This window comes from Lissotriton helveticus, chromosome 3_1 (genome assembly GCF_964261635.1).
Source record: "Lissotriton helveticus chromosome 3_1, aLisHel1.1, whole genome shotgun sequence".
Lineage (NCBI taxonomy): Eukaryota > Metazoa > Chordata > Amphibia > Caudata > Salamandridae > Lissotriton > Lissotriton helveticus.
The window spans coordinates 1,552,715,443-1,552,734,515 of NC_136061.1; the positions used below are offsets into that span (position 1 = coordinate 1,552,715,443).

At 45.4% G+C, this 19,073-nt stretch overlaps 1 protein-coding gene across 1 annotated transcript in view; it reads left to right on the forward strand.

Moving 5' to 3' along the window:
* The window catches only part of DLAT (dihydrolipoamide S-acetyltransferase), a 236,143-nt gene extending 225,083 nt beyond the window's left edge, over positions 1–11,060 (forward strand). Inside the window, exons 13-14 of the mRNA XM_078682302.1 lie at positions 6,289–6,425; positions 10,549–11,060. Of these exons, the coding sequence (XP_078538428.1) occupies positions 6,289–6,425; positions 10,549–10,678 (267 nt within the window). The 3' untranslated portion in view covers positions 10,679–11,060. The remainder of the gene's footprint in view (positions 1–6,288; positions 6,426–10,548) is intronic.
* The last annotated feature ends 8,013 nt before the right edge of the window (positions 11,061–19,073 follow it).

The following is a 19,073-nucleotide window of genomic DNA, read 5'->3' on the forward strand; positions in this document are numbered from 1 at the left end:
CATCAATTTGTGTTCCTACCTGCTTTTTAGGTCGAGCCTGTCTCATTCCGCAGGAATGGATAGGATCGAATTCATGTCGGCAAAATCCTCTTCAAACTAAGGGGTTTCAGCCCGGCGTTTTCTTGCAGTTCACGTGAACATGCACGAGCATTCACGGCCAGGGCTTCTCCTCCCCTAGCAGCACTCCTCCTACACCAGCAACTCCCCCCTCCCACACCAGCACCTCCCCTCTCTCTCCCCGCAAGCACAGCCTTGCCGTAGCAGCACTCCTCCCACACCAGCACCTCCCCCCTCCCACACCAGCACCTCCCCTCTCTCTCCCCGCAAACACAGCCTTCCTTTCATTTCTCCTCCCCTCCCCAGCCAGCTTCCCCCAGGCCGTGTTCCCTCAGATATGCTATTGCATATCGTTTGCTACCTCTTGTATTTTGTTGCTCTTGATACTTGCACAACTGTCACTATTGTCTCATGTAACGTAACGTTTGCTTTTGTAACATGCTCACTTGTAATTTTGGCTTCATGTATCTAAAAACGCCTCCCTCGCGCTCCTTTCTCCCTCTCTCCCGCTGCCTAGTCCTCCCACCCCCTCCCTCTCCAGCGCGCGCTCCACTCGCATCTGCCTGCTGCTCCCCCGCCCACCCCCCCCACTCCCCCAACCAGCAATGCCGAGAAGCTTGTTTCCTCTAAGAACATATCGTTTGCTACCTCTTGTATTTTGTTGCTCTTGATACTTGCACAACTGTCACTATTGTCTCATGTAACGTAACGTTTGCTTTTGTAACATGCTCACTTGTAATTTTGGCTTCATGTATCTAACAAGCATTGGCATTGCCAATAGGTCTCGCTTGTAGGACCTTATAAGTATTTAGTTTTGCAGCACAATATCCGATTATGCAACTCGTATATTGTGCTGCAAAACTAAATACTTATAAGGTCCCACAAGCGAGACCTATTGGCTATGCCAATGCTTGTTAAAAATTGGGACTACCACGGCCCCTTTCCAGGAGTCTGGGACAGGTCCTCCCTTGATGATTGCATTAAGAAGGGCCGAGATCAGTACCCCCCATTCTTCTGAATAGGCTCGAAGAATGTCTCCTGGCAGGCCATCCGGGCCGGCTGCTTTTAGTGGCACCAGGGTTTTGATCTGCTTTGTGACATCCTGTACAGAAAACAGGTCCAGGGCTATATCTAAGGTGTATGGCGGGAGAATGAAGGGATCATTAAGCTGGCCTTCTATGGCGGAATAGAGTGTTTGAAAGTGGGTAAACCATGTCTGGGCATTAATGCTACAGGTCCTCAGTGTATCCTCGGGACGGTTCCTGTTTCCCACCAAGTCCCAGAAGCCTTTAGCATCTCTCCCTTGACTGGCTGCCAAAAGGTCCTGCCAGTAGTTGTTCTCCCACTCCTTCTTGGCGTTATTTTGGCAAAGGGAATAGAGCCTTCTGGCCACCCTAGTCCTAATGGGTATTTTAGATTTAACTGCTTCAATAAGGAGCGACTTCGCTTCCCTACACTTCTGGTTAAACCAGCCCTGTCTAACCCTTGAACGGGGATTCCTCCTGTTGGTACTAACTGGGACTATAAAAACGTCACTGATAGCCTGGGTTAGGGTGCAGAATCTGGTGGTCACATTCAACAACCCACCCTCGCAGGGGTCAAGGTTATCTAAAGCTGCAGTGAGGAGCTGCCTTATGGCATTAGTCTTCTCCTCTGAGAGTAACAGCTTTGTCCACTTTAGTCGTCGACCGCAGTTAGAGACTGCTGTCAGTTCCGAAGTGGAATTGCAAGCAGTTCTACTCTCAGTGCCAGATAGCCACCTATGGGACAATGTGAGCGAGAGGAGATTGTGATCACTCTCCACGGAAGGTAAGATCACCATGTCATTAACCATGCTCCACAAATTTACGTCAAGAAGAAAGTAGTCAATTCTTGATGAATGTCCAGGCCTGTTGTAAGTATGGGCTCCAGCTTTGTCGGAAACAGTCCTGCCATTAGCGGCCCTCAGACCAAACTCCATAGTTATGGAGTTAATCTGAAGGGCCACCTCTGTCCATTTTTTAATTGGACTAAGTTCTAAGGACGGTATCCCCCACCTATTATCATGTGCCTCTTGGTCTTGTGAAATTTCGGGGCCCAGGGGCTCGAAGGTGCAATTAAAATCGCCTGCCACCAGAGTACAATGCTTGTGTGGGGACGAACGAAGCAGGGCTTCCAGGCAAGCTATAACTGGGGATTCTCTACCCCCCTTCGTACCTCGGGCATAGATATTGAAGATGTTTAAAATGACTCGACCCTGAAGGTTTTTCAGGGAAATGTTGAGAAGGTCCGGGCATTTAGTGTCCCGCTCCACCACCCTTCAGTTGAGTTCAGAGGCCACCCAGATGAGGAGGCCACCGGAGGGGCGCCCCCTACCAGTTACTGAGTGGACGGCTGGTAAGTAATGGGTAGAGTATCCTGCCTTATGTCGTGGCTCCTTGCTCCAGGTTTCCTGGAACAAGGATATGGAGTATTGCTCCACAAGCGAGTTCCAGTCGGGCAGTGCCAACTTTCTCTCAAGGCCTGCCGCGTTCCAGCTGAGAACCCTAATAAGTGGGTCCGCCACAGCCGCAACGCTGCAGGTCTCGACAGGAGCAGTTAAGACCATGGCACCCGCAGCTGGTAAGCCAACTGGAAGGTCAAATGGCACCCTCGCCTCCCCTGGTGCCCCTGAAATCTCAACAGTGACCTGATCTTCTGATGTGGGCGGAGGGCTATAGGTTTTAGCAAAATGGGGGGACACGACACCGGGACACCTAATCGCCAGAGTCCCCTTGGCTGCGCCACGAAGTCAGCAACCCCAGGAGCCCCAATTCGGTGGAAGGGGGCATGTGTACGCCTGCGCAACAGTATTTCCTGGGAAAAATTGGCCATGGGCGTTGATATTATGGGGGGGGAGCCCGGATTGGATGAAAGGAGTAGTCAGAGTCGTCCGCGGGTAGAAGAATGTTAGATCAACTGCATCAACACCCGTGCCGGCCGCGGATCGCCCTTGGCCGCATATTAAGTGGGCAATTCTTGCGTCTTGGAAATTAACCACCACACAGTCACCTTCGAAAGGTTTTATCCCGTGTCCAATCCAGCCCACCCTACGTACGCCAAGAATCAGGCCATCCACCCCCAATGGAAGTGGTCTATTAGTTTTCAACCAGTGGATGACCTTGTTCTGTAGCGCCTGGTGAGTTTCCTGCCGAATATCTTTTATGGGGGGAACTTTAATAAGGACAGCAACATACGGATGGCACTCAGGGGGGAGGTTGACCGGGGGGCACTTACGTGTTGGTTTCTGCGGGATTGCCACTGGAGAGGGATTTTTGGTCGGAGGGGTGGTGGGTTTAGCCTTAGAAATTAAGACTGCTCCGCTAGTTTTGACGTATGGCGCAGCCGGGGATTGAAAGTTTGAGCCAGTCCCTCCCTTCTGTTGTTTCTTATGAGCAGGATTGAGCACGGGAATTGTCACTGCTGGGGAGGGAGTAGCATGCACTTGAGCAGCATGAGTGGAAGCACTCGACCTTGCCTGCCTCGCGCCGGCCTGGGAAGCTGGAATAAAAGCATCCCCGGTGGCCGGTGGCTTGGCTGGCAGTGTTGACTGAACTCCCAGAGGTTGACTCACTAAAGCCCCTTTTACAACATTCCTATCTGTCTTATCCTCGCTGGGCTTTGACTGCAGTTTAAGCAAGGCTTTCAGGGAAAAAAAATTGTCCCTGGTAACCTGTTCAAATCTGTCAAGCCTGCCCCCCAGACTTTTAACTTGGTCAATGAGTGGTACCAGAAGAGACTTTACCAGTTTCTCGAAGGGCTCAAGTGGGGAGCCCACGTTTGTTGAGACAAGTATTGCTGGGACCAAGGGGGGAGGTTGCGGGATGTCGGCTGCTATCTGTAGGGAATTGGGGTTCCCAGGTGATTTAGGCCCTCCGGAGTCTAGATGTATGAGACCCCTTTGGGGCTGAGACCTAGGACGCTTGTAAAGCGTAGAGTAACAACCCTTCCGGATGTTAGTCGCCCTTTTCCTTTTCCTATGCACCCGGGTAGATCGAGTCTGGGACAATGGTTTTGGATCAAGTGTAGGAACATTGGAGCCGGATAAAGACATAGTGCCGGGAGAGCTGACTATGGGATGTGCGGGGCGGGACTCTGCTACCACAGTACAAGGACTGGTGGGGAGAGAAACAGGTAACAAACTTTCTATCATGTCTGTTCCAACCTCTAGTGCTACATTATTTTGCTCCCCCATAAGAACCCCAAACGGAGGTGCGGTGGGAATGGAGGAAGTTGGGGACATGACATGTGCCACAGCTCCCAGAGAGGAGCGATTGAAAGGGAGAAAATCTAGTGAGAGGCGGCGTTCCGATATTGCAATCTCCTTGTCAATAACAGCCGCCACCCTAGTGATGAATTTGTCCATGGAGCCAATCATCATTGCACCCCCTGAGGCACTTTCTCCACCGCCCCTGAAAGCCTTACCAGAACGGGTTGACATACTGGCTTCGGGGCCCACAGATTAACTCCAAAAACTTGGACCAGTAGCAATAAATGTAAGGGGGGAGGCCCAGCCCAGCCTCTGTCAGCCCCAGACTGCCACAGACTGCCCGCCCTTTGCTCGGGCTTCGCTCGGCGTCCCGCTCGCGTCCCGCTAATCGGTCGGCTGTTGTTTATAAAGGGGGCGTTGCAGCCGGGGGGCGTGTCTTGCTGGGGGCGCGGCCGTGCACACCTGTGCAGCGCAGGGACTCCTGGTCTTGAGAGTCCCTGCGGCGCGCGCGCCCTCGGTAGACTTTCGGTGATTCCTCCTCCACTCACGGACTGAGCTGCGCCTCTACAACCTCGACCCCACGCCTCACGCCGCGCAGCGGCACCCGCGAAGCGGGTGCTGCAAGCTGTTACCGTGCGGCAGGGCGGTCAATCCCTCCAGGGATACAGGGAGGCTGAGTGGCAGAACAACCAACAACACCCAGGTAGGCTTCACGGAAGTGGGTCCCGCTGAAGATAGGCAGACTTCCCGCCTTTGTGCCTGGACAGCCGGGGGGCGTGTCTTGCTGCGGGTGCGGCCGTCCACACCTGTGCAGCGCAGGGACTCCTGGTCTTGAGAGTCCCTGCGGCGCGCACGCCCTCGGTAGACTTTCGGTGATTCCTCCTCCACTCACGGACTGAGCTGCGCCTCTACAACCTCGACCCCACGCCTCACGCCGCGCAGCGGCACCCGCGAAGCGGGTGCTGCAAGCTGTTACCGGGCGGCAGGGCGGTCAATCCCTCCAGGGATACAGGGAGGCTGAGTGACAGAACAACCAACAACACCCAGGTAGGCTTCACGGAAAGTGGGTCCGAAGCTGGCCGAATATCATCATGGATTGGAGAAACAACCAACGCACCTCCTACCACAAGGTGGCAGTCAATAGCTGTGCAATGACGGGAAGCCGAAAGCGGATACTTACGTGGGGAAAAGCGTGCAGAACTGAGGAAAACGTTTATTGCTCAAAGATGGGATACTATGTTGGATGCGTTGAAATCAAGTGATAAAAACGACGAACGAGCTCCATAAACTCCCCTGTATATAGATCTGTCAAATAAGCATATAGTAAAGTGACGAGTCATTTACCTTTTATAGATACTTAATGTTCTCAGTTTTGGAGGAACCCCGAGTATCTGTTCTCGAACACATCTGCTAACAAATAAACGGAGGGCAGTAATCTCACTATTCGTAACAGCTATGTAGAACACTAGGCGATGTGGAAGGACCAATAAAGTGTACAGTTATATTTAAGAAGGGTTATGGTGGAGGGTGAGAGGTCGTATTAAAAGTCACGTCGGTTAAAAATATATCGTAAAAAAGTTTAAAAAAAGGCCTGATGATAAATACCCAATAATATGCTGTTTATGTACTACACTTTATGTAGTGCGACTTGTAACCACAAAGTGCTTCATATTGTTATATATGCAATGTGTCATGAGTATGTAGTCAATTAAAATATATATTTTTTAAAGACGTGAAGTGTCCTTGGCGTCTCTTTGCAAACTGAAGTGTGAACACATGCATGGTTTTCATTGCAATAATACGCCATATCGCTTGACATGAATTTCTAAATTATGTATCTGTCTTTGGGGAGACATTATCTCAGTCTAAAGCTATGCTACGTAGACAACGTCCACATGATCAGTTAATTATATTAAAGATGAATTCCATATGTGTCATGTGTGCTTGTAGTCCGTGTTTCTCCCTCTTTTATTTGTGACAATCTTTCATTTTCTGTTTTTTAGGGTGGCACTTTCACTGTTTCCAACTTGGGAATGTACGGCATCAAGAACTTTTCTGCCATAATTAACCCACCCCAGGCGTGTATTCTGGCCATCGGTGGTTCAGAGAGCAGGCTAGTGCCAGCAGATAACGAGAAAGGGTGAGTTCTTCCTCATGGAAGGTTAATGTGGATGATCACATCCATTACAGTGGTCTCGTTGTTGGCTTTGCAACCACAGGGTTCTAACTAGTCGTGAAGGAATGTGATCTGAATTGTGGTTCAGGAACTAAAGTTGGTCAATATTCTTGCCGTGAGTAAAATAGGAGGGGTTTGGGTATTTGTGCTGCTGAGTGTGATACTTCAATTGGGAGTGGAGGCCATTTTTGATGGGGAAATACTGGCACCCTCCCAGGAGCATATCATGAATGAAACTCACCAGACATAGCAGGTTGCTCAGAAACAAAGTGAACTTTATTAAATGGTACCAAAAACATGCATCATTGCTAATTAGCAAGGAAGAAGTCAGATCTGCCACCTTAGGGGCTCTCAGACCACTTCTTCCCAGAGTGACAAGTTTCTAGTATTTTGTAACAATTTTGTGAACAAGTAAGTAGTGTGGATTTGTAAAAGTAAGAAAAGGATGGAATGGTCTGTGATGATGTCACCATTATAGTCTCTGGATGTAATGACATCATGATAGTCTTTGGTTTAATTTTGAGGTACCTGGTGCACCTGATTTGAGTGTTTTCTGTGTGTAAATCTACTGCTTATTGGGCAGAATTGGCTTTGTGTACATATTTTAGTGCATCTGTGTGAAATTTCCCTGACATGCTGCAAAATATTAACCTATGCAAAGCTGCCTTTCTCGGGTGAAGCCGACATTTTAAGGGTTTGTTTGTCTGAGGACTGCCCATGTGCAGCTTCTTAGAAATCCGTGCCTGGATAATGAATTTCTATGTTTGCTGAACATGTTCTTGAAAATTTTGTGTGACCGGTCGCTTGCTTGTCATAGGTCTCTTAGCCAGGGGGAACTCCTGTTTATTTCTCTTAATAAATAGAAATATCTTCAATGGCATTAAGCATGATAAAAGTACAGCGCTTGTGGGCCTAACTATTAACAGAGTTAGAGTCTAAACCCTGCCTTGCTCAATGCTGCTGTTATTTAAATATGGCTTGTGGGTACCAGAGCAATAAATGGATATTGGGCAACAACTATTAGGTTACTGTTATTTACGACTGGTATCTGGGGGCCACAATGCTATTGCTTTCAGACTGAATGTTTAAGAACTACATTGAATTACTTGAGAATCTAAGACAATGGAGTTGAACAATCAAGGATTACTGTTGCTGGTGGCGTGGAGAGGAAAACTCAAGAACAGTGTGACACTTTAGCCGCGATCTACAAAATTCACATAACCTATTTAATCACCTGTGAGTACATCCAGCCGCTGAGAAGGGCTGACCTGAGGGGAGAGGAGGAGATCATGCCTGTATCGTCTGGAAGAGCCATGTTTTGAGGTTCCTTTTGGAAGTCCATGAGTAAGGAGGAGGTTCTGAGGTGTATCGGTCGATTGTCCCGGGTCTTGGCTGCGAGGTATGAGAAGGAGCGTCCTCCGCTCTAGTTTTCTTGAAACGAGGGAGCTAGATAACAGTTTAGAACTTGAATGTGCAGGGAATTCTTTACTTTATCAAATAAAAGATCTTCAGTTTAGGTATGTAAACTATTCTTCACATTAGCCACGTCCATAAAGAAAACGAAAAGTTTCTAGTATCTTCTGGCCCAAAATTACAACCCCACAAGCATATAGAGATTCCTTTCAGTTAACCTTATAATCTTGTGCTGGATGCTGGAGCATTTCGGAGAACGCTGGGGAGGTCGAAAGCATTCCTGTGGTTCAGAAAACACAATAGTTTAGAATACACAGACAGAATAGTGACTTTGTTCCTAGATTATTTAACCAATATTGCAGATCTTCTTAGTCGCAGGGGGGTCATATGTGAACTAAACAAATTTGTCTGAAATATGGTTTGCGCACCTACCATGAGCCAAAGCCAAATAAACCCACCACCCAGGCAAAAAACTGAAGGTGCTTCAAACAAAGTATAGTAAGTGCTCTATGAGTACATAGTGGTTGCCTGAGGGATGATCCGGTATCCAATTTCAAGTTCCTGGTTGTGGGACATAGTCTTTGGCATCAGCACCCAGTAGCCTGCTAGGCTTCAAGTTGGAGATGTGGCCGTCCAATGCCCCCAGATCAGATGGTGAAGTGGTCGGAGTTTATATGTTGGCAGGTTTTTCTGGTAGCAGTGCATAACAGTCTGTAGATACTCAGAATGCACAGTGGAGTGCCAGTGGCTAGTTTGTGACTGACCAGGACAAGGTGGTCTTCAACGTAGCTTCTGGTTCTGAGACCGCTGAATGACGACAGGTTGTTCTCAGGCTCAGTCATAAGTAGAACGTGCAAACAAAAGGGAGGTTTGGGGGTGATATCATTTACCCTTCCTGATTGTGACAGGAGTGGTGCAGTTCCTGAATCCAGATGTTATGGTTCTCTTTTCTCTTGAGTAGCTGGTTCGAGCGACTTCTGGGCTTGAATTAGCCTCTGTCTAGCAATGGCTCCAACCAGGTCCTCTCGTCAAAGTGGACCTTGGTTTTACCTTGCAGATTCAAACGTTGCTCCTAAGTGATCTGGTCCAACTTGTATCAAGGCAACTCTGCTGCCTGCCTACATTACACCCAGTCTGTAAAGTGCATGACAACCACATAGTGGCTTCACACCTGGTTCTTCACATTTCTCCTCTCCTATACAGTTGCACTGAACCTATTTAGTAAAGAGTTACAAATTAAATGAAGTACTAACTGAGGAAGCTAAAACGTATCCTCTTTTGGTGTTCAGGCCGCCCCAATCCGGAGAGGTTGCACCTCTGAAGTGTTCAGGTGATCATCCTAACCTGAGAGAGCCTTCCTTCTGTTCTTGAAGCCCAGATGTGCTTTCTCCCTTTTCTCGTCCCTCCTGAGGCTAGTGGGGCTGGGTCAGGTCGATGTGCTCTGGCCCCATTTGTACAGCTATTGAAAAGAGGGTGCCTGGGGTGGCACAACCATGAAAGGGTTGGATGGGTTCCGCTGTGACAGAGATTGTGTTTATACATTAAAGCACATGGGCTGCTACATCTCACCCAACCTACAGGCGAGAGAGGGAAGAAGTGATGCAGGGGCTGGCATGTCCAGAAGCTCCAGCTCTGCACTGCACAATATAGACAACCCTCCTGCGTAGCACATACACACAAAGGACTCCATAATCCACCTTGTCAGTCACACAACAGTAAACACTCACTTCATCACACACTTACTCTTTCGCTCTTTGACACTCACTCTCACAGTGATTCTCTCATCTCGCGGTTGCTCTTCATATACCTTCTAGACAAGAATAATGCAAAAGATCTAAGTTGTGGGGGACTGAAGCCAACTTTACACATGGAAGCCAATAGGCAGTCCTGAGTAGGAATACAGGTAAAATGACGAGTGCCACTTGCTGCAGAGTCTGCGGTCCTCACTCTGACTGGATATTGTCTGGGTAAATATGACACGGTTGACTCTCAGGGAAGGGGAGTGAATAGGAGGACTCTCAGTGGGTTAGGATTTTATTGTGCCCACTGGAGGGAGGTGAGGGAGCGGGGGAGGGGCAGGGGGTTGCGGGGGGGGGGATTGCACAGGGCTGTTCTAACATACAATGGTAGGGCGGTTCATGTTGCAAAGTCCTGCAGGCAACTCGCAATGCGGCAGATGGCTCCACACTTAGATGGTTGGTCTAAATGCTATTGATCAACTCGAGTGGCTCAGTAAACATAACTAGCGTGGAGATCCTCAAGCTGTGGAGCGCATCCTACGCATTCTGTGTTTTAGAAATGGTCGACAGCCTATCACCTTTGATATTTGCTTGATTGGGCTAGTCTTCCTACTTGCTTCTAATTCAGAATCTCACCAGTCTTTGTGTAAAAAAAGCTAGCCCCTTCATCATTTAGCACTGTTTTCTTTGTAAGTTATCCATGACTGCCTGATAGAATTTGCTACAATGTGCAATAGCCCTAAGCATTTTCTCAGCTTCACTATATTTGTTTTGCCATACGAGTATAGCGATGTTTCCTTTTGTGTGGAGCGCCAGTGTGAAGAAAAACTCTTGGGAGGAAAGCTGCAAGTTCCGTAGAGCATCAGATATGTGAGCAACTGGAAAATACTTAAGTTTTTAGGAGTTCAATGTTGTTATACTTTCTCATTCCACAGATTTGACGTGGCTAGCATGATGTCTGTTACATTAAGCTGCGATCATCGCGTCGTGGATGGAGCCGTGGGTGCCCAATGGCTGGCAGAGTTCAAGAAGTTCCTTGAAAAGCCAACCACTATGCTGCTATAACGAGTCTGCATTGAACAGCTGTTACTTAGGTCATTGTTTTATGCAAAAAAGATATTTATACCTGTACTTCTCTAAAGACTCTTGATAAGTGTTCCTTTTTTATTTAAAGAAATTACAGTTGTCTCGTTATTTTTTTATTGTGCAGTCTGTACAGGCCGTTTAACAATAGTCATCATTGTAATGCATTAAATGCCAGGCCCAAATCTTACTTTTAGTTGAATTCAACATAAGTATCATATTTGGTAAATCTAAAATATCAAATCATGCCTAAATGTTAGTCATTTTTCACATGCCGGTGGAATGTCTGATCAGTGGTATACCATTAAATGGAATCTGTCAGCGAGCGAGAAACAATTCTTTCAATAAAGAGTCAACAAATGCCTTTGATCTTTCTATATTGTCATTCTTTATTTGCTGAGAAGAACAAGTTGAACCCTAGCTAAAATATGCTTCCTTATAAGGAAAGCCTTTGAGTAAACATATTCAGGACTTTCCAATCATAAATGATGAAGACTTGAAAGAAATACTGGGGACCTTTTTCAGGCATGGTGTATCTGTTCTGTTGATTTTCTCCTATCATATTTTAATTTCAATTTTGGGTTGCGGGATGTTAAACGAGCAGTGATTTCACTGACCTTTATCCGTTAGTTCACCATCAGTAGTGTCCAGTGTGTAGTTGCTCATGGCCATCTGGTTGGGAAGACTGTTTGAAAAAGACATGGGGCAATTGCCCGACACGATCTAAGAAAATGAACTTAGGTTGTGAAGTGGCTAAATTTGAAATGTGTGGACAAACAAAGGGATGTCCAGCGGTGACACGAGGCTGTTGGTTCTTACTCAATCTGAAAATGTATACATTGGTTTTTAAATACTGATCTGTTTGTCTTTTCTGTTAAACCCAAAGAAATGCATTCTTATGATCCCTGATCTAAAGCACACACTGTGAAGGCGATTTTTGGGGTTTAATTTGGTCTTCATGGAGGCTGCAGGGCTCTGTACCAGGCACAATAGTAGCACTGAGGCAAATGAGTTAAATTCAGATCTGTGTTTGACATGCAATTTTACTTGGGGTAACAGGTACAATGTATTTAGGAGATTCAGCTACCATTCAATCCAGACACCACCAAACATTTTTTTTTCTGGTGCTGAAAATGAAAGTTTCTTTGAGATAGCAATTTGGTTTGTCTTGAAAGGCCTTTATTTTTAAATAAAAGTTGCCATGTTTAGAAATGCGTTAGTCCTGGACAACATCTTGAAGGAAAAGTGAACTAATAGGGCCTCAAAACTGATACAGTGGCCACATAAGTTTTGATTGGCTGACCTGCAGCATCAAATCGGAGAGGTGGAAACACAGCCCCTCGTTATTGTTGATGGGTGGCCAACCAGTTTTGGGGAAACAGCAGGTTAGTCGACAGGGTGACAATCCAAATTGTTTTTTGACGTGTTTTTTTGGTTAGACACTTCAGATTGGCTGCAGGTAGACCGTCTGAATAGGCATGCAGCCTATGCATTCCTAGATCCATGTGGCTTTTGAGGAAGGTATGGGTTGCCCTGCACGTGCTTGGCAGGGGAGAAGAACACCACAAATCGATCAGCAGCCTTGTCATGCTGTAGGAGTTTAGCTTTCAGTTTTTCTTATCCAGAAGCAGATTCAGAAACTGTGGATCCCCTTTAAAATCTATATCGACCATGCTTCATCCTGAAGCACTAAAGATTGTTTTAAAAAAAAAACACTTGGTCACCCGATTTCTCTTGGTAGCCAGTCTCTGGACTCACTCCAGGCATTGCTCTTCTGTCGCTAGGGAGTGGCAATGGTGCTGCGAATGTACGCTCTGCAGCACAGATCCTTTGGGCCCGGCCTCCCATTAGCATGCACTTTCTATGAACTCCTCATTCTCCGCTTGATCTGTTCCCGCTAACTGGGATTAGAAAAGAGTCGGACTCTGGTTTAAGGAAATATGTTATCCACCTCTAACTGGTACTCCAAAAATAGATGAATTGCTAATTTTCTGTCGAAATTTTCATTCAACATACACATTAGAGGTTCGAAGTTTGACATCTTTGGAGGGTAATAAAGATGTAGGATTCAGAGTGGTTATAGTAGTTGCTCAAGGTCTCGAATGGTACAGTCACAAGATTGTGGTAGCAAACACTATATCAAAAGCAAAGTATTGCCAAAGCTCACTTGAAATCTGAGGTTCTTTTGCAGTCATATGCACTGCTAATGGCAGGGTTTAGTTATTCACAGTTTTAGCACCCAGGAAATGCATTATTCCGCCCTGAGACATATTAAAAGTGTTTGTGTCCCTTTTTACCTGTGTTTATTAATGCCCAAGGCCAAGGGTTTGATCCTACAAAATGATTTTCTTTTCCTACTAATTGGTAAGGGCAGAAATAATTCAGAATAAGAGTGTCAAATTTATAGCAGGTGAGCTAGTGTTTCTTGACCATATCTGCTTGGGACCCTTTGAGGATTTCTAGCCCAGGCAGTTGAGCGCCATTAATTGTGCTTACAGGTATAGGAATTACGAGCAGTAGTAGACTGGAATAGGAGTCTCCTGATTGGCCTAAAGAGAGCTGAGGAGATGCGCGCCTTCTGAGACGTGACTATCAATGACTATCTTGTTTGTAATCTCAAGGTGAGTGGATATGATCATTTGAACTTCAGATAGCGCTCAGGGTACCCAAATAAAGTCTCCAGTGTGCCAAAATCCTAAACCCTCCTATGTATTTTCTTTCTTGGTGGAAACGTAGTGTCATTTGAAAACTTCTTTAATGTATCCTTTTCTCACCGCACTGGTGCAGAAAGAAACATTTCTACAATTTTTGTATTGCGCTAAGTATTTTCTATGTAGGTAAAGGAACATGCATTTTAATATTTCATAGTTTCCATATACACCATTTGGCCAAGTTCCTCCCAAAAATGTATTGTTAAAAAATAACGCACATCATTCCTCACAGTTTAGTAGGCTCATTATTGACACACCACGTGCAAAACACAGTGCTAAGCTTGGGTGTGTGGAATCTCCTTTTACATTATACACGTAATAAAACCAGCGTCTCGATGATGACCGCGTTTCATAATTGGGAGGTGTAGTGATAACAAAATGGAAAGGTTGTCTTTTTGTAAAGTAGGTGGCAACAGTTTGCTTAGTTGGTTTTATATGTGAAATCCATAATTTTAAATCCCAATCATTCATTACACCTGTAGCTTCTTCATTGTGAATTAATGTTTGTGCATCTCAGTAGAAGTAATATAATACCGTACTACATTTATTAAAATGTAATTTCCAAGGTAAGATGTGTGTTTGTTTATTTTGTTTATTTTCATATAGTGCTGCTGAATTGATACAACTGTTGGGTGAGGTATGACGGAAGTACTGTATTATGTAAACAACATCTTGGTTAGTTACCTTTTATACTGTTAAGTGCATAGATGAGAAATTACATGCTGTAATAAAAAGAGTTCCATTTTGTTAATTTGTGCACACACTCCAATAATTGAACGCTTTTCCATTTTGTGATTTACACTTGTCATAGTTTCAATCCGCAACCCTTTTTTATGACTGTGTCACAAAAGCATATCAGTAGAATTCTGCTTTCCACTTAAGGCTCAGCTCATCTTCTTTCAATGACTCTGGCCAAGCACTTTGTTGTAAATAGCATTTCATCACAATGGTATATAGTTTAATATGTAAATTGCTTCAATGAAAAAGTAACCCTGGAACCAATACAAGGAAGTATGAATTATGCAAAAATGTTATTAACATGGAATTGTACTGGACTGTGTGTATAGGGTGTTTTATAGATTAAGTACTAACATGTTTGCTATATTTTAGTTACAGAACGTTAAATTCTCAGTCTACTTTTTCTCTTAAATTTAAATTGTATCTATAACGTTTTCCATGAGGAAGGAGCATATCCACATTTTTCCTTGCAAGAAGTAATTAGATGGCTATTTGAAAGTAAATATTACATTTTAAATTATTGGATTTAGCGGTTTTATGGATTTCTGTCAAGTTGAGCATGTTTAATCATGGTCTATGTTCACTGTAGGTACTCGCGTACTGAACACTCCTGTTTTACAGAAATGCATTTCTGTACTGTTATCACCATGAGAAATAAATTGTCATTTGAAAAATAACGTTTTGGTTTTTATTATTGTCAATCAATCAGGGATTTGCGAAGCGCCCTACTCACCGTGAGGGTCTCAAGAAGATGGGGGGAATTCGAGCAGCTCTGTCTCATCATAAGAGCCAGGTCTTGAGGCTCTTCCTGAATGCTTGCAGTGTGGGGGTTCGGCTGATGCTTAAGGGGAAGTTCGTTCCAGGACTTGGCTGCGATGTAGCAGAAGGCTCTTCCGCCTGTTCTGGCTCTGCGGATGCGTGGGATTTCGGCCAGGGCAAGGTCGGCGGAGCGGTGGTTTCTCTTGGGTGTGTAGAAGGAGATTCTTTCATTGAGATATTGGGGTCCGTGTTGTGGGGGGATTTGTAGGTGAGAGTGAGCAGCTTGAAGGTCACTCTCTTTTCGACGGGGAGCCAGTGGAGGTCTTGTAGGTGCTGGGTGATGTGGTCCAGTTGAACTAGTTAAAAAGTGAAGTCTTAACTTAAGTATCTGTAAATGAGCTGATTCCACTAACTATGGTAGTAGAAACAAAATATTTTGCCCAAATCGTTAGATTAAAAAAAAACTAATTAATTTAGTAAGCAAAAGAAACCCATTAATTAAAATAATAGTATCTCATGGAGTTCTCTGTCTCTCAAAGCAGTAGTAATGTAATTTAAGTGGCTGATAAGTGTATTAATTGCACCCGATTCTATCCTGGAAATGTGTATTTATTAAATTACTATAATAATAATAATAATAATAAAAAGCTCATGTTGTAGCTCGTAAAACACTTTTAACTAGGCCAAAACAACATGTTGAAGTGTTTATACATTTGAGTGATTAGCATGAAAATGATCATAGTAAAACTAAGGAAAATATTTAATTAAAATCAAAAATAAAGCTTATTATGAGCCCTGGAAAAGTGGCATGTTTACACTAGATACTATTTCTCACAATAAATGTCTATATGCTAAGGACCACAAAAACATGAAAGTTGTACGTTTTTCAAAATAATTGCCATTTTTGATTTTTAGCCTAGGATTTCTGCCTGCTGCAAACGTAACAACGTTTTTGGGACTGACCTGAACCTCACGAAAAGATGAGGTTGAACAAATAGACATAAGACATCTAATGCTACTATTGAAGTCAGTAAATCAATCAATCAATCAGGATTTTTGAAGCGTGGTACTCACCCGTGAGGGTCTCAAGGCGTTGGGAAATCAGTCAGGCTTCTATCAAACTTCCATATAGTGACGGAACTGGAAGCAATGAAGAATGCTCTAATAATAATAATAAAGAATTTTATAAAGCGCCTGGCGACGCCATCTCGGCGTGTCCCCGTGCTATGGAGATAAGATGAGTATCGTGGCTGTGGTAGGCTCCTCTGCCCAGCAGAGTGTTTAAAGATTAGACAGGTGAGTTTTTAGGAGTTTTCTGAACTTAGTCTCTGATTCTTCCTGTCTGAGGCCAACCGGGAGCCGATTACAGTTGCTTGCCGCTAACAGTCTGAATGAGCGGCCTCCCAGTTTTGCTCTTTTTACACGGGGAATCCTCAATAGGCCCGTCCCTACTGAGCGTAGTACTCTGTTTGGCTCATATGTGTGTACAAGGTCCTGGAGATAGGATGGAGCTTTATGCCATATAATCCTGTGGCATATTAAGAGCGCTTTATACATGACTCTCTTTCTGACCGGTAGCCAGTGTAGAGCCGCAAGAGCAGGTTTAGAAGCTGCTCTTTTTGGGAGTCTCAAGACCAGGCGGGCGGCCGTATTTTGAAGAACCTGCAGGCGCCCCATGCTTTTTGCTGTGGCACCTAAGAATAGAACATTTCCGTAATCCATACGGGAAGTTACCAATGCTTGAGTCGTGGTGCGCCTGGCCTCCAGCGGAAGTAAATCTAGGGTGTGGTTGAGAGTTTTTAACACCCCAAAGCACTTTCCCACTAGGCGGTGAATATGGCCCTCATAAGATAGTTTGGGATCAACCCACACTCCCAGGTTCTTTGCCTCTTTACAGGGAATGGGCGTTGGGCCCAAACAAGCTGGCCACCAGTCCGCCGTCCAGGTAGAGTTGTTCCCTCCAATCACCATAACCTCCGTCTTGGAGCCGTTAAGCTTCAAGCAGTGAGAGTTCATCCAACCTGCCAGGGCCGGCATACAGGCCTTGAAGTTAGATGCCGCTATTGAAGGTGCTTGGGGCAGGGAAATCAGCAGTTGGGTGTCGTCAGCGTAGGAGACTGCACACCGTACGCTTGCACCACCTCTGCTAAGGGGGCCATATATAAGTTGAACAAAGTAGGGCTCAGGGCCGAGCCCTGAGGCACCCCTTTTTCTAAGGCTATAGCAGATGATTTAAAAAAGCCCCGTTGAAACTGAAAGCTGCGGTCTGTGAGGAACGCTTTCAACCAGCCTAGCGCTGACTCAGTGACACCTGCTTTGTTTAGACACTGTAGCAGGATGGAATGCGCTACAGTGTCAAACGCCGCACTGAGGTCCAGCATAACCAGTGCCATGGTGTATCCAGCATCCGCCCCTTGTCGCAAGGTCTCTGTTGCTCTCAAAAGGGCCGGCTCCGTGGAGAAGCCCGGCCTAACACCTGACTGAGAGGAGTGCAGGAGGTTGTTCTTCTCCAAATGTGCCATTAGCTGAATATTGGCCACTTTCTCCGCCACCTTGGCTAGGTACGGTAGCAGGGAGATCGGTCTTAGGTTTTCGAGTACTTCATGGCTTACATTAGGTTTCTTTTTAATGGGAAGAACAACCGCTTTTTTCCAGTCTTCCGGGAGTTTAGCGGATGCATATGAGATCTGAAGCACATACCTAATGTAAGGTTCCAGCACCGTGGGGCTCTCTCCCAGCACTCGAGGTGGTGCTGGGTCCCGAGGGGAGCCAGATTTGATACCCTGACAGATGCTGCTTAGTGTCTCTGGAGGGGGTACCAAGAAAACCTTTAGACAGTCCTCCACCTTACTTGCCCCCGCCTTCTCCTCAAAGTCGCGCCCACATATCGTATTGCCAGAGAAGGTCGCATAAATATCTCTAACCTTCCCTGCAAAGTAGTCCGCTACTCTGTTGCATTCTTCAACTGAGTCATTTTGTGGTGTATTAGCATTAACTACCACCGAGATCTCCTTGAAAATTTTAAAAAGCTCTCTCGGAGTTTTCTGCTTCCCCAATACGCTCTTTGTAATGCAAAGCCTTAGTTCCTCGTAGCCTAGCTTGATATTTTCTTTGTGCCTCCTTGTAAATAATCTTTGTTTGAGGGCAGAAATCTATCCGCCATCTCCGCTCTAGTTTTTTACATTCTGATTTAGCAGCCTGTAGCTCTGGTGTAAACCAAGGGGCAGACTTTTTCCTTCTGCTTCCTATCTTGGATAAGCACATCGGGGCCGTCGCATCTAGGGCATTTAGAATGCGCTTCTCTAGCTTGCTATTTGCGTTTTCACAGTCCGCACCCCCTGGCGGACCCCTGGCGGATCTATCACTTCCTTTGGCAAAGCCTGCTTTTTGTTTGTTCTTCGAAGAACGATTGATCTATAATGAAGTAGCACCCTTTGCTGAAAACATCCATCAATGGCAAAGGTACGTTGATTATATTTTCTTTATATGGAAAGGAGATGAAGAACATCTCACAGAATTCTTTCTTGGGATCAACTTGTGTGATCCACATATAAAATTAATTCCCAAAACGAGCAAAAGTAAGGTTGAATTTCTTGACATCTGGATCTTTTATGAGAAAGATACCATCCAAGTATCCCTGTTTACTAAACCCACAGCGAAGAACACTTTACTCCACGTCAAAAGCTATCACCCCAGGTGCCAGAAACAAGGCATCCCGTTCAGCCAGTTCCTATGTCTCCGCAGGAACTGCTCCAACATGAAAGACTATGACAACTGAAACAGAAGTTCCTCGCTAGAGGATACCCCAATAGACTCATCAAAGATTCATACAAAAGAGTTGAGTACTTGAATAGGGATAATCTCTTCCAAGAAAAACCTAAGAATGAAGATCACAAGTTGATCTGTGTCACTCGGCATTGCAATCTTAACAATAAAATCAGACAAATCATTGGTGTCCAATGGCACATCCTTAACGCTCGAGATCAATCCACAAAATTGCCTAGACCTATGTTTGCCTTAAGAAGCAACAGAAATCTCCGAAAGTCATTAGTGAAGGCCACCTGTGATGTAGGAAGGGGGTTCATCTAGAAATTGATCATAGGATCGACTCCCATCATGGGCAATCATAAATGCGGCAATTGCCATGCCTGTAATCATGCCCTCACTAC